The 14,384-nt window shown below is 36.5% G+C and overlaps 1 protein-coding gene across 11 annotated transcripts in view; it reads right to left on the reverse strand.

Moving 5' to 3' along the window:
- The window catches only part of ATF7IP (activating transcription factor 7 interacting protein), an 82,134-nt gene that overhangs the window by 20,511 nt on the left and 47,239 nt on the right, over positions 1–14,384 (reverse strand). For 6 of the 11 annotated variants that reach the window (XM_063154697.1, XM_063154698.1, XM_063154699.1 and 3 more), the window contains 4 exons: positions 14,232–14,320; positions 12,431–13,069; positions 10,825–10,892; positions 3,180–9,467 (listed from right to left, as the gene is read on the reverse strand). In XM_063154697.1, coding sequence (XP_063010767.1) covers positions 7,938–9,467; positions 10,825–10,892; positions 12,431–13,069; positions 14,232–14,320 — 2,326 coding nt within the window. In that variant the 3' untranslated portion in view covers positions 3,180–7,937. Of the gene's footprint in view, positions 1–3,179; positions 9,468–10,824; positions 10,893–12,430; positions 13,070–14,231; positions 14,321–14,384 lie in introns of those variants that run through there. The other 5 variants (XM_063154707.1, XM_063154706.1, XM_063154705.1 and 2 more) reach the window with 4 other exon arrangements.

Here is a 14,384-nt window from a genome sequence, read left to right on the forward strand (position 1 = left end):
CCACATGAAATGATCTGTTTGTGCGTCACATGCCCCAGGCAAGCATCAACTTGGCATGTGTGAAGGAGAAGTATTTTAATGGCAAGCACAGAACTTGTGAAAGCAGCAACTGAAAAGACCTTAGAAAAAAGGGCAAAACTGAAAGTGTAAACATTCTTCTCTTTTAAGTATCTGAGTGAAACCTGTCAAGTCCTGAAATAAGACCTTATAACCTCTTCTAAATTTCCCTTTATCAGTTACATGGAAACTGCTTTATAGTGCATATGGAAGTGAAAACAATGAAAAGTATGCATTAAATGAATGCAACTACTCAAATTTGTGCATTTTTCCTACTTCATATTAGAAATTGGTACTTCTAAGTGTTCTACTAACTGTAAAACTTTTGCTTAAAACTAACATTTCCAGATTTTCTTGACCATGAAAACTACCAGAAACAAAACTTTAATTTATTTGATTACACAAAATCTCTATTCATATTTTAGTAATTACACTTCAATTAAGGGTTTTCTAAAGAGAATCAGTAAAAATTACCTATGCTCACAATTTCATGCATTTTCTACTATTTATGCACAGACAACATAATTGCTTTCTTCCAATCCCAGCCACTAAAGTCTTTTTAAGAATGGAAGAAAGTACTGAGAAATTGATGGACTGACAAATAAGATATACTGGTGGGAATAATTGCGAGGAAAAAGCAGCAATAATACAGTTTCCTTGAGAAAGAAAGTAATTATACATTGACTTTCTAAAACCAGTGGATATTAAAGAAATTTAAACAGTAAGTATAACAGAAAAGGGGTTCTTAGAGATAATAAAAATCATGGAACTTGTCAAAAATGGATAAATACAGGGTCACTTGAACTTGACGTTACAATTAAGATAAATTGTAACGTCAATAAAACCAATGCAAATGTTTTATAATTAGAAACTTTTTTCCTGCTATTGGAAGACTGTCATAATATCCCATATGTCATCAACTGCAATATCAAATAATTAATCCACACACTAGAAAACAATATATTAATAAAGGGAAATCAGAGGGGCATCAGCCTTGCAATAAATGAAGGGCTGTCTCTGGCATCCAAGTGGTTCTGAAGCAGTTCCCTCATCTGCCTCTAGAAAAGCAGGGACATTCAGACAGGCTAGTACTATTATATGTGTTTTTCTACTTGCAGAGAGCATTCTACAGTGTTGGAAAATACAATGGAGTAGGAGAAAGAATATTACCTTAGCTTTGCTATCCAGCAACCTTTTCAAATCATTACTGCTGCAAATTAGGTTGATTTATTTGCAATTTTGAAAAGAAAGAGAAAGCTTTTTTACAGACACCCATCCCCACGATTTTTTTCTATTCTGATGCTACAAGGAAAACACAGGTAAAGAAGGAGACAATTTAGGGACCAAAGCACAGATTGGTAGACATGATATTGAGAAAAGAAGTTATCTCCCACCATAACTGCAATTGTGAAATTTACCACAGAAAAAGTTACACTACCACAGCACATACAGGTCAATGGGCAAATTACTGTTGAAAACTGGGAAAGAAACTTCTAAAGCTCAAATGGAACAGCTCAACAACATGCACATGTATTGTACCAAATGAAAAACCAAAAGCTACAACTTGGAATTTTGAAGGAAGTTCTGAATATGCACTTCTCTATTCACATATTATATACATTATTTAAAAAGTTTTGGTATTATATAACGCCACAGTTCAGCTCATCACAAAGAGATAAACAAGGTTATTCATTGTAATGCCACCTGCTTTTCATACAGGAAACATTTCAGTATGTAAGAGTGAAAAATTAAGGGGAAAAAATGCAACAACAAAAAAATACATTGCAACGTAAAAAAATAGTTTCAGGGTAGTAAAGACCGAAATTCTGAAGATTATGTGTGGCACACTGACACAGTGCAGACAATTTTATTAATAGTTTCTACTGTAACAAACTAGAAAAAAATCTGGAGGTTGCAAACCAGACAATTAATGAAGCATCACACCACCACAATAATACATGACGCACCAAGGCGTTATATAATAGCAAAATCAATCTTAAATTATGGGGAGTGATGTTAAAATATGTCTTGGGAATGGAATGCATGTAGAGAGGGTGGCAATACCGTGTTTGTATGCATAATTATAAGGTCAGTATTTCATTTTGAGTCATCTGTATACAAAATTACAGACTTCAAGCACAGTTTAAGCAGTTGTGAAAATTATTTTTTTTATACATTTTTGAGCATATTTCAGCCACAGACTGTTTCAGTGTCAAATTTATCACTCCTCAACCGTTATTTTTTCCAATGCAGTGACTCCCACAAAATTGAAGTAATTATTCCAGCCTTCCAAAGATGTCGTGATAATCTACTCAACCAGGTACCAAACACATTTGTCATCTCTTACCAAGATAAAAGGAGAATGATAATGTAATAAAGGAAGCAGTTTACCAAGATCAACGTTTACACAAACAAAATTTCATAGTGCTGCAATACATGTTTTGATAGTGGGGTTGCATGTTTGTGTAATACTCAAAAATACTTTTAACAGACACTTTATGTGTTGCATTCACACAATTGCTCCATTCCCCTTACCCTTAACTGGAACTGTGCTAACTTCCCACCAAACAAGAACAATACAAACATGGAACAAATGAATAACCAGTTATATTAACCCCTATGTATTATATACCCTCTCATTTCTTTGGTGCAAAGAGCAGATACTGGCCATCTTATTGAACAGTAAATATATTTATAATACTTTTCAGATTAGTTTTCTGCAGCTTTTAAAAGCTATTATCCATGCGTGGAATAATGGCATAATCAGTGAGATTGTTTTAATACCTCTCGCAAATTTTCTGGCCTCAAATGACAAATCTGAGCCTACAATATACAAGTATATTTACTCATTAAAAACTGCTCAGTAGTTGGGAGTGGTTTAAGTAACACAGATACAGTCGCAAGGAAAGACAATCACTTTAAAGTCACATGAGAATGGATTCACTTTAACTATGCTCCTTAAAACAGCCATCCAATTCAGCTACACGATGTTCTGCTAACAACTTTATAATTTAGTTTTCTAATTAGTCTCAGGCAAAGGTTCCACCTCACAGAGAGAGCTAGTGGCATTTTAAACAGCCCAAACATAACCCCATGGTCAGAGACAAAAGTCAAGCAGTCCATTTGACATCTATAACTGTATATGTTTATTTTGAGTGATAAAACCATGAAATGCAAGGTAACATATTCATCAATAACGCTTCAACAACATAGAATTAACAGCTGCTTATAAACTGTACGCTGACATATCAACTTTGTTCACATTATTTCCTAAGAGACACTCATAAAGTTTGTTAGACATTGCAGAGTAATGTGATAGGAGTTATAAATATACTTTATTAATGTTTTACGAAATGAATTTCCAATAGTCAGCAAGATAGCTTAAATTAAACTGTAGCTCAACCAAAGAAATCAAGGTGTGTCAGAAACAATGGGAAATGGGTAGGACACTTGTGGACTTTTATTTAATAAATTAATAGCAGCTGTAAAGTGAAATGCACAGATGAAATTTAGACTAAAAAACAGGTTTACTCCTTAAGAAAATAAATTGCACATGAAGTAGGAACAGGAAAAAAAGACTCTTCACCTGACCTGGTGTTTTAATAAATATAATGCAAACAATTCTTGAAGATTGACTTATGCCAGACATTTTCACCCTGTTAAGATTTGCTCACTGTTACTTTAAGTTACAGTGTAATAAAACTGCTTTCATAGATTCTCTCAGTATACCATAGCTATATTTATATATTATATATAATATATATAAATCCTGTATCTATAACCGGGATTTGTACTAAAATACTTTTAAACCATTCTAAATATTTGCTATATAATTAAAAATGCCTCTGCCTCTATAACAACAACATTTGTCCCAATACAGTAAAAGTGCTTGTCATGTCTTCAGAAATGCAACTCAAGGACCCAAGGCACTGGAATGGCCATAGATAAAATGACTGGGACCAAATAACAACCCTTAAATTTCTGTGTACACAGGAAAAAGCTGAAGATGAAAGACTAATACAAGTAGTAAGACATCCCCTTCCACATCCCTGCAGCCACTCCTTTTGGAGCAAGAAGCAGAGAGAAAGGCTGAAAAGAAGGAAACAGTAACACAGCAAAATCATACATCCAAGCTGCATACGGAAAACTTTAGCAACTACTGAAAAGCAGTTCAGTTCAGGATAACCAGAGGTACTAGACTAAAACCACAACAAACCCAAGAACAAATTCCATTTCAAAGCATCCTTTCAATGCCTTCAGGTATTCGACACTGCACAGTGGAGCACTTCACATGGTACAGAGAAGGTGCATATAAGCAAAGAAAATTTAACATACTTTAAGATACCATGCCAACTTCATATAAACAAGAAGTAATTGGAGTACCCCTTAAGTAACAGCTGAGATTTCCAAACTTCACAGGAATGCACAGGGAAAACAAGTCCTGTATTCACAACACTACTACCAAAGCTGAATTATGACTATGAGATGCAAAACTAAATTTATTCAAGCATTAGGTAAGGAACCAGTTACTCTTCACTGTTTTCAAGGTCATCTCCATCAAAGAAAATGGAATTTAATCAATAACATAGCAGTCACTATTAATGTAGTTGACTTAGACTAAGCGCTGGGGGTTTGTTGTTGTTGTTTGGGTTTTTGGTGGTTTTTTTATTTGTTTGTTGGGATTTTTTTGGTTGGGGGTTTTTGGTTGGTTTTGCTTTTTAGAGATTTTTTTGCAACTGAAATGAAACTATCTTATTTTAGGAGAAGATCTAATTAGAAAACTCAAGAAACACAGACGATAAACTTCTTCCAAAGAATATTTCTTATATTTGGATTTTTAAAATTAATTTTAAATGATGACTGGCGATTTTGCATTAAATTTGCAGCCGAAGTATAAATCTAAATTTAGACAACAAACTATATTTAACCTGTTGGTTCACCAAAGAGGTTCACTTATAGCAGAGAAATAATGGGAAAAGACCCAAAACTTATTACCCTGCTATTCTGAGGTTCTCTGCTGATACTGCAACTGAGGAGTACAATAATGTCCATTTTGATAGAATTTATTATGTTCACACAGCATAACCTGCACTGCCATGAGGAGCACTGACTTGAAACTTGACTCCCTGCTCCCTGTACTCACAGCCAAAACTGACTTCACAAAAGCTGCAAAATATGCATTTGGTTCATTTTTTCTAGAAATAAAATACATGTAGGAAAGATTTAACACTTTAGGTGGGAGGGGAAAGAGGAGAAAGATTTTTTCAGTTCTGGAAAGTTAAAAAGATGTTCTACTAATTAGAAATCAAAGGTTACCAGAAAGCTTAGTAAATAATGATGCCAGGTCTTGTGAAGCAATAATACTTCCAGTCCATATAAGGAATACTTTCTTACTAAAAAACAAAAAATAAAAAAATTCTCCCATACAAAACCCCAGAAGGTAGTAAGAGGACACTGTACAATTGGTGCCAATAGAACTAGAATTTAACAAATGAGAATCCAAAAATACCCAATTATAAGCCAACAGAACAGAAGTCACGTCAGAAGCCAAACTATAATCAACAAGAATGAGAGACATGCCAAGACTGGCCTAGAGTCCCTTTTTCTATTTTAGTCACCAACTAGATTTGTGTTGGAGAATGAAGCCATCAGCAATTTGCTGTTGCACTAAGTCACCCAGATGCAGTAAGAACCAGAGCAGGGTATGTGGTCAGTATGACCAGAGTATGGGGCAAGAGGGAACACAGAATCCACAGAATCATCTGGCAACCTACTTTTCTTGTTCCTGGAGGATAAATGTTCAGTGCCAATATACTGGAAGAAGCAACTACCCGAGACAAAGATGGTAACTTTTTTCTGGGAGAGGACAGTAATACATACCCATCCTGGTGGAAGTTTAGATTCAATTTAGAGATTAATTTTGCCAGTTTTGCCGAGTTATTAATTCCATGAATCTCTAAAATTTCGAAATCTGTGTTACCCTAAAATAACCTTGAAGAAGTTACTACACAGTTCTCCTATATTTTGAGAACTGTTTGCCATTTGTTTTTTCACTTTTTCTTCTTGCCATTAGAAAGGATCACTTTCTTGACCATCTCTAATTGATTTACTTTAGGCTTGACAAAAGGACCCATGCTTTCTTTCCTCTAATCATTTATGTCATGAATTAACAGTCCTACTAAGGAAGCAGAACAGTGTAGAAGTAATTTCTGTATTTACAATTACATCTGATCAACTATCTCAACCATAGATGAGTTTAAGATCACTAAAGAACTTTTAAAACCTTTTAACTGTTATCACAATCCATTAGAAAATGGAGCACTGTGTTGGTCTTACACTTTGGAAAATTGATGCAGTAAGTATGAATAATTGACACAAGGTCACAAAAGTAAATACTATCAGCCAAGATATAAACTCCAACATTCAGGCATCAAGTCCTCTGCACAGACTATAACAGTGTCTATAATGACTATACACTATAACAGAGTGATAAATCTCATTCAAAATTTGAAAGCCTATCTCAGCAAGGAAGTTCTCTACAGAATTAAGAGTTTACCACGGTCAATTTGTCATTTCAGCTGCGACTTTTCCCTATTTTGTCCATTGTTGAGCAACATCAACATTTCAAGTGAAGTCCTTAGTATGATAAACCATGTGAAGTGCCTCTGTGTACCCGCATTTGAAAAGGAAAAAACAATTTTTATTTCATTGTTAATATATGGAAAGCAGTTTTAAATGTTATGCTGTTTCTTCTTCCAAAGTGGACCAACCATAACCTGTAATTCTATAACCAGTTTTCTATTTTTATTTACTGGAAGATCTCTCGTCAGAATCTATGATGAAAATTATTCACATCCACTATGCTGAGAAACCTGTGAAAATCTACAGAAAAGACAATGACAGGACCAGTTTACCGACCTGAAGAAGTTAAAACCAAAAATATTTGGACAGGGTTCAGTGAGGAAGAACAACGTGTACTTCTTGTGAATTATATATACTGGCAAAGACTAGAGTGCAAAGATGATGTGACAACGAAGGGGGTTGGTGAGAGGAAATACAAAAAAAAAGACCCTCTCACAAGTTAGGCACAGAGACAACACAAACACTAATTACCTCGCATTTAAGCAAGAAATCGTTTTCAGCTCTTTTGAGAATGTTTTCCCCGTTTCATGCACAACCAAAGAGATCCCAATTTTAATACTACACATATCAATAATGCCTTTGGAGAACAGAATGACTGGAATCTTAAGCCAAGAATATTAAATAGGAAAGACCTCCAATGCAAATCTGCAGCTCACAGAGAAAATCAATTTAGAAGAAGGTTTAAAAAAAAAAAGGAAACAAAGGCACAGTCCTCTGGTAGGTCTGATAAGAATCTGAACAGAGGGTGACAGTGGTTAAGCAATTCCAGGTGTTTTCATGCGTATGTATATATTTGTAGAGCATCTGTATCTATTTCATTCAGCTTCTATTTTCTTGGTGCTCTTCAGTAATCAAGTATTTGATTTGTAAGATGCTACATTAGTGCCAGCAGTCACAAAATGGTATGATATATAACACTCTTCACAAAATATAAAAACCACACTCTTAGTGAAGAAAGCATATCTTCAGCTAAGTGGAAATCAATATCTCCCTTTAATGTTTTTTAAATAACTCTGCTCCGCCACTTGGAAGAGTCCCAGCTGCCACAAAAAGTAACACAAACTCCAAGCCCTCCACAGTTTAAATTTCTGCTCCATAGCTGACATCTTGAATGCAAACAAGATACCTCTTGCTGAATTAGACCATAAGGAATTTCCTTCATAGACTATATAAAAAACCAAATCTGATAATTTTTCCATTTTAGCAATTCATCTGAAATCAGTTCTATTACAGAAGCATCAAGTCATAGGTTCTTGTTTTATCACACGCTTTATAAAGACAGGTTTGCTACAACAGCCTTGAAGAGGACCAGCAGGTAGGTTCCCACTGGTCACGCTCTTGGGGAGAAACACCTTGGATGAACTGCGGTTCAACAGGACTGGGCTTTTGTAATTCAGAGCTGGGCGTCCCTCAGGGACTAAAGCCACAGAGTTAGTGCCAGGTGGCACCAGAGATTTTGTAGGGAATAAACTTTTGTTTTGTTCTAGAACAGTACGTTTCACAGAGGAGGTGGATGCACCAGATACGGATTCTTTTCTCACTTCATTTGGGATCTTGCTGTATCGACAACTGGGGGCATTGTTTTCCATTATATCTGACCAGGCCCTGTAGCGAACCTCTGCAGATCCCCAGTAGTGCCTAATAGCAGACTCGGAGCGATGGCCTGTCACTGCCATTATTTCCCTAGGCCCCAGTCCTGCTTCACACAGTAGCTGGATGGTGGTAGTTCGGAGAGAATGATTGGTGTACCGCTGAGAGAGCCTGGCTGCCACACTTATCCTGGGCATCATGGTACCCAGGTAGTTCACACCCATTGGTTCTCTTTTGTACCAGACAGGCTGTTCTTGCATTTGCTCTGACGTTAGCTTTAGAGGGTGCAGGTAAAAGGCAGGGGGCTCTGGAGGCAACTTGGACAAATAAAGTTCCAAGGAAAATACAGGACAGTTTGGGTCCCCAGGCATATCATACATTTTACCCATTTTATGAGGATCTTCTCCATTTTTGCCTTTGCCAGGGTATCTAAACATAGCGTATCGACGCCCATTCTTGTCCATCTTAACCACAAATGCATCTGGAGCCAGATCTCTCAGAATTTCCCTCCCTCGCTTGGCAAAATGCAACTGCAAATCAAACCACACCTTGTTGACGAGTGCCAGGGGACTGTGCAAACCCAGCACACCAGATTGCTTAATCTTACGCAAGTCCTCGGCAGCTATAGGAGGATGGTGGTGAGTCTCATCCTTCCCCTGCATGCGCAGCATCTTCAGCACGCTCACAAACACCATGTTTGCACTGGCAAACTCTTTGTCCTTCATTAAGCAAATCTGACGATTGTAAGGCGGCATTTTGAGATGCCGGTTTAAGCCGGCACGCATTGACTTGTAGCTTGCCACACTGTAGGTATTTCCATCGTGATTTCTTATTGTGTAATAAAACTCTCTCAAGATATCATTGAGTTCACTTACTGGGACCAATTCAAAGCTAGGATCCTTGCCATTTTTGGCCAGCCACTGTTTTAATAGGTTAGCTGCCCAGCCAGTCTGCTTGTGGGTGTTTTTGATGCTCTTAGCATCCTCTTCCTCTTCCTCCAAGCCAAAGAGAACATCCTCAGGGAAGTTAAAATTCATCTGTGCTGCTTCTACTGCTTCTTTATTTTCTGATGGAGTCTCTTCCTGTTTCAACTGCTTTTTGAAACAATTGATCAAAGCTGTACCATCAAATATGCCACGGGTATTCGGCACACAGCGAACTACTTTATGATCTGAGAGCTGTGAAGTGTGCAGTAATATATAATATTTTGGATTTTACCTAACAAAAAGCAGGTGGCATTAACTGGGTTTTTCAACTGAACGGCATGTCAATTCCATACTGCACTAGCCAAGTAAAATGCATCAGATTCTTCTTTTTTAACCATGGCATTACACAAGCTTTACCTGATTTCACAGAAAGCAAACCTAGAACATACACTACACAACAGAAGACTGAAAACCAGAAAACATCCTATGTCTTATTTCCCTCCTTCCAGCTCATCTTCCACTGCTAAATACCATTATCATACACAATCCGTTTTTCCAAAAATTTTCCAGGTTTCAGGCTCTAACTGAAGAAAAATTCCAAAATATGCATCTTATACTGAAAATTAAACCTTAAAACTGTACTACTGTCATCCATTATGGTACTGGATTTCCTATGTAGCAAGTACTAACAAGGGTTTTGAACAGCTATAATCCACAGGTATCTTTGAAAAATGAAGTTCCAAACAACCATTCTTTATCTTAATTGAAAGATAAGAGTGAGGGATAGTTTATACTCTAAAATACTGACTACCTTTGCCAGACTACTTTCAGCAGGTGAAAACCAGAATATTGTCCAGTATATTTTCTTCTTGCTTTGAAATACAATTTAGATTAACTGTACCATGAGACACTAATGAATTTGGAAATGCTGTCTAGAAGCAATTGATTTTATTCCTCTTAATAACATGACTTCTAATTAATAGGAAGAGTTAAGCATGAGGTGCTTTTTGAAACATATATCGTCAGAAAAAATTATTTATGAAGAATTTTAAATAGCTTAATTTCAAACTTTAAATTTCAAAGCAAGTCCAACAAATTTTAGACAAGGAATCCAGAAGTACTGCAAGCTATCCTTTATGAAGTAGCTATTCGTGAAGTAGGTTTCTTTTCCTTTTTTTTTCTCCCATGATATATGGCAATCAAACATTAAAATTCCAATTTTAACTTCTGGATTAGTGTAGCAATGAGAGCAGTGCGATAATTTATAAAATATTTGTATCTATATAAGTTCAAGCCATTCAGACAAAGATTGGGCAGTGTTTTCTTTGTATGCTAGCTCTGTTTTAGCAGACAACTTTTAGTCTGCTCCTGATTTACCAACTCGTCTACCTACAGAAATCCCATCAGAACACTTCTGAAAAAATTATCAGAAGCTCATGCTGTAAGTAACAGTGAATCAAAAAAAGAAGAATATAAACTGAGAGAAACTAGAAAGGAAACTAGAAAGGATGGCACAAAAGAAACTAAAATTGTGCAATTATAATCAATAAAGAAAATCTCCTGTGGATTGTAACTTTAGAATTTTATATAGAAACAATCAACAGCCTACCTGTGTTGTTCCCTCAGCAGGTCGCTTGTTTGACGAAGTATCTGTTGGTGGCCTGCTTGTCTGGTTTTCTGAGGGGTCAAAAAATTGTTCATTTGCAGTATCTACTCAGTGCTACTTATTGCTACCCACTAGCCATATTTGAAGGCAATATTCAAAACTGTCTGACATGAAACATTCAATATGTGACATATTTTACATTTAGCCTCAGTTTTCAATTATAAGTAGTCAAGTTTGATTGACGTGTTCCTTTTCTTGTAAGTTTGACAGTATATTAAAAGTATTTTATGAGCAATTTCTTTGCCTGAGCACAAAGTATAACTCCAATCTCTCCTCCCCCTGTATGCATATTGATAAGCTATTCAACTAAAAATTAATACAATTGTTAAATATTTCTGTACAAAAAAAGACCTGACTGAAAAAAGGATGCTTAAAGAGACTGCAAAATATATAACTGAGGCAGGGAGACTGAGTATCTTTAGTAGCTCAGCCAACATTAAACTAGCAATTTAAGAAGTTGCTTTAATATTTGATGCAAATATATAAATTCAAATTTGGTTCTCATTCCTTTTCATTTTAATTAGAGCTCATCAGCAACAGTGCTGGCCTAAATCAGCATTTCAGTTCTGGTGAGAAAACTACTAGGGTACAAAGCAAATCTACGGAAACTGCATAAAATGAGACATTCTTTGGACACATAGGTCCTCCCTTTTTTCACTGTATCTCATCAGCCACAACCCTTTTTATGTTGTCTTAAATCACATCTTTTTGCTTTAGAGCTAAGAGTCAATATAAAACATAAATGTCTAACTCTACAGAGCACATATTTTAGCATAAGTAACTTAGATACAGGAAAATGAAATGAAACTAGTTCTGATGTCAAGTTTTGCTTGAGATCCTTCTAGCTTATATTGTGTCAATGAGGCTATAACTCCAACACTTATAAATCCTGAAATCCCACCTATTAAAAAAAATCCAAAATCCCACCTATTAAAAAAAAAATTGAGGTACATAAAATCAGAAATGCAGACAACCGTCAGGGCAGGACCAAAGACTGAGAAAAAGTATTTTAAAATAATCAAGCTAATTATTGTTATCTGAATATTTACTGTATTTAGAGACTTTATTTAAATACTGTAAATGCATTCCTTTGGAACTAGGTTCATATTAAATTGCCTTTTTCTACCAATTTGTTTTCTTTTAAGTGTTGTTAAAATTAAGTTACAATTATACTTTCTTTTCACAGTATGCCTTTACTTACAAAGGTAGTTCATTTTATTCTGAGAGGCTGTGTTAAAATGAAATACCAAGTTCTTCATGACAGGAATTTCTTACTTCACGCTAGGAATTATATAAATCAAACTCTAAATAAAACAAAGCTTACAAAGCCACACCGCTGACTTCAAGAGGAGTTTACTTTCAACAATGTCTGAAACAGATCTGTCATAGAAATAGATTATTTTGATCTTGAAAATTTCAACAGAAATGTAACCTAGAAGAACTATGTCTATAAGACACCTTAAGAAACAATTTCCCACAGAGTGCACTTTTATGTTTCCCTGTGACCACTATCCTCCTCTGCCAGTGCCAACATTCAAGCACAACTTACCAATCTTGGGTGCTGCAAGGGGGGGTGGTTCAGTAGGAGCTGTACTATTAAATGCAGAGAGAGGAAGCTTCATCTGTAGGGGCGCTCGACTGGCAGTCGCATTATAAAGTCCTGGAGTACCCACTGCAGGCAAAGAAGTCCTTGTGGTCTGGGCAACAGGATGTGAAGTAGGAACAGCCTGTACTGCCAACGTTGTGCCTATAGACCCAGCACTGGCTGCAGAGTTCCTTAGAATACCAGGACTGGGCACAAGTGGGATGTTATTTGGTTTAGTTGTGTTAGTTGATGCCAAAGACACTGTCGTTTTGGTAAGGCTACCAACTGTAGATGAGTTTTGTACAGATATGAATTCAACGTTGCCTGAGGGCTGGTTAGAGACCAAAGTCCCTGTGTGGCCTTGCAGAAGCTGAGTCTGGGATGACACTGCCACAGGTACATGCAGGATTACAGGCAAAGACTGCAATGAGACAGACACTGACTGAGTGCTGCCAGTGGGCACTGTGTTAGTGCCTACAACTGTAGCCGTGTTAGCTGTGGGAAGCACTGCTGTTGTCAAAGAGCTGGTGGAGGACACTGGAGTCTGAAGCTTAGGAAGTCCACTGACAACTGCTGGAGAAGCAGCAAGACTGGAAGCAGGCACTACACATAAAAAATAAATAAAAAAATTAAGTATTTGAATCAAGTGGGAAGTTTCACTGAAACACGACAAATGGAAACAATTTATGATGAGGGCAGTGAGTCAGTGGAACTGGCTGTCCACAGTGACTGGGAACACCCCATCATTATAAGTGTTCAGCGTCAGGCTGGACAGAGCTTTGAGCAACTTGATCTTGTGAAAAATGGCCTGGCCCATGGTGGGAAGGTTGGACTAGATGATCTTTAAAGGTCCCTTTCAACTCAAATACTTCTATGATTCTATGAAAAAAGTGGTGTATAATTACTCCTTTTTGCAAATAAAGGCTATAGGTGTTATTTTTCTGTTGTACACTCTCATGTTCAATGGCCTGGTTAAAGATACAGTCAATACTGAATTTCTGTTTATAAGAAATATCAGGAAAAAATATATATAAAGAATTATGACACAGGCTTGAAGAAAGCTCCAAGATTTAACTGCTGAAAACATAAAATACAGCATTTTAAGCACCCATTATAGAAACAGCAGAGCAACTGGTGCTTCACAAAACACAAGAAAAGAAAAACTATTTCAGTTATGACTAGCTTGTCTTGTATAGGCAGAACCTTGTATCCAGAAGGTTCTACCAAAACCAAGTATTAATGTGTCAGAGAAGATACTGACTCTAATGCAACAAAATTTCAGGATTAATTCTAAAGATCAGGAGCAAAACACACTACTGAAAGCCAGTACATACAAACTGTAAGATAATCCTGTGGGAAAGATTCAGATGTGCTTTATAATTGCTGTTTAGTTTCCAATTCAATTTCTATAGTCATTAGGTAGAGAGAAGGGTATCATCACCATCCTATTATGACCAAGTACAATAAGGGGCCTGAGACAAGTCTCAGTTCTTGACAACCAATTTTGTATACCCAGCATGCAGTCTACTGAAGCATCTAATTTACCACAAGTTCTGCTTGGCCAACTCAACACCTTTTTTCCATACCTGGTAAGCACACTAAACAAACATAAACAGGGAATGCACTAGACAACTAAAAATAATGATTTTTTTAGGTCAGAAAAAATGAGTAAAATCAGTTTTGCTTGGTTTGGTTAGTTACTTCCTTAATGGAAAGCAATAAAACTTTTAAGAAGTGTGTTTATAGTCCATAGGGAGTTTCTTACCTGGATTCGCAGGGGCTTGAAAAGTTGCTGGTGTGCTCTCTCCTACATTCCTCTTTGACTCCAGCATCTGCCTTACTGTGCCAGCATTTCTAAGAAACAAAGTTGGAGTTGGCATTTCTCTCAAAAATTCACATAAGGTATATTTATGAACAG

This window comes from Melospiza melodia, chromosome 4 (assembly GCF_035770615.1).
Source record: "Melospiza melodia melodia isolate bMelMel2 chromosome 4, bMelMel2.pri, whole genome shotgun sequence".
Lineage (NCBI taxonomy): Eukaryota > Metazoa > Chordata > Aves > Passeriformes > Passerellidae > Melospiza > Melospiza melodia.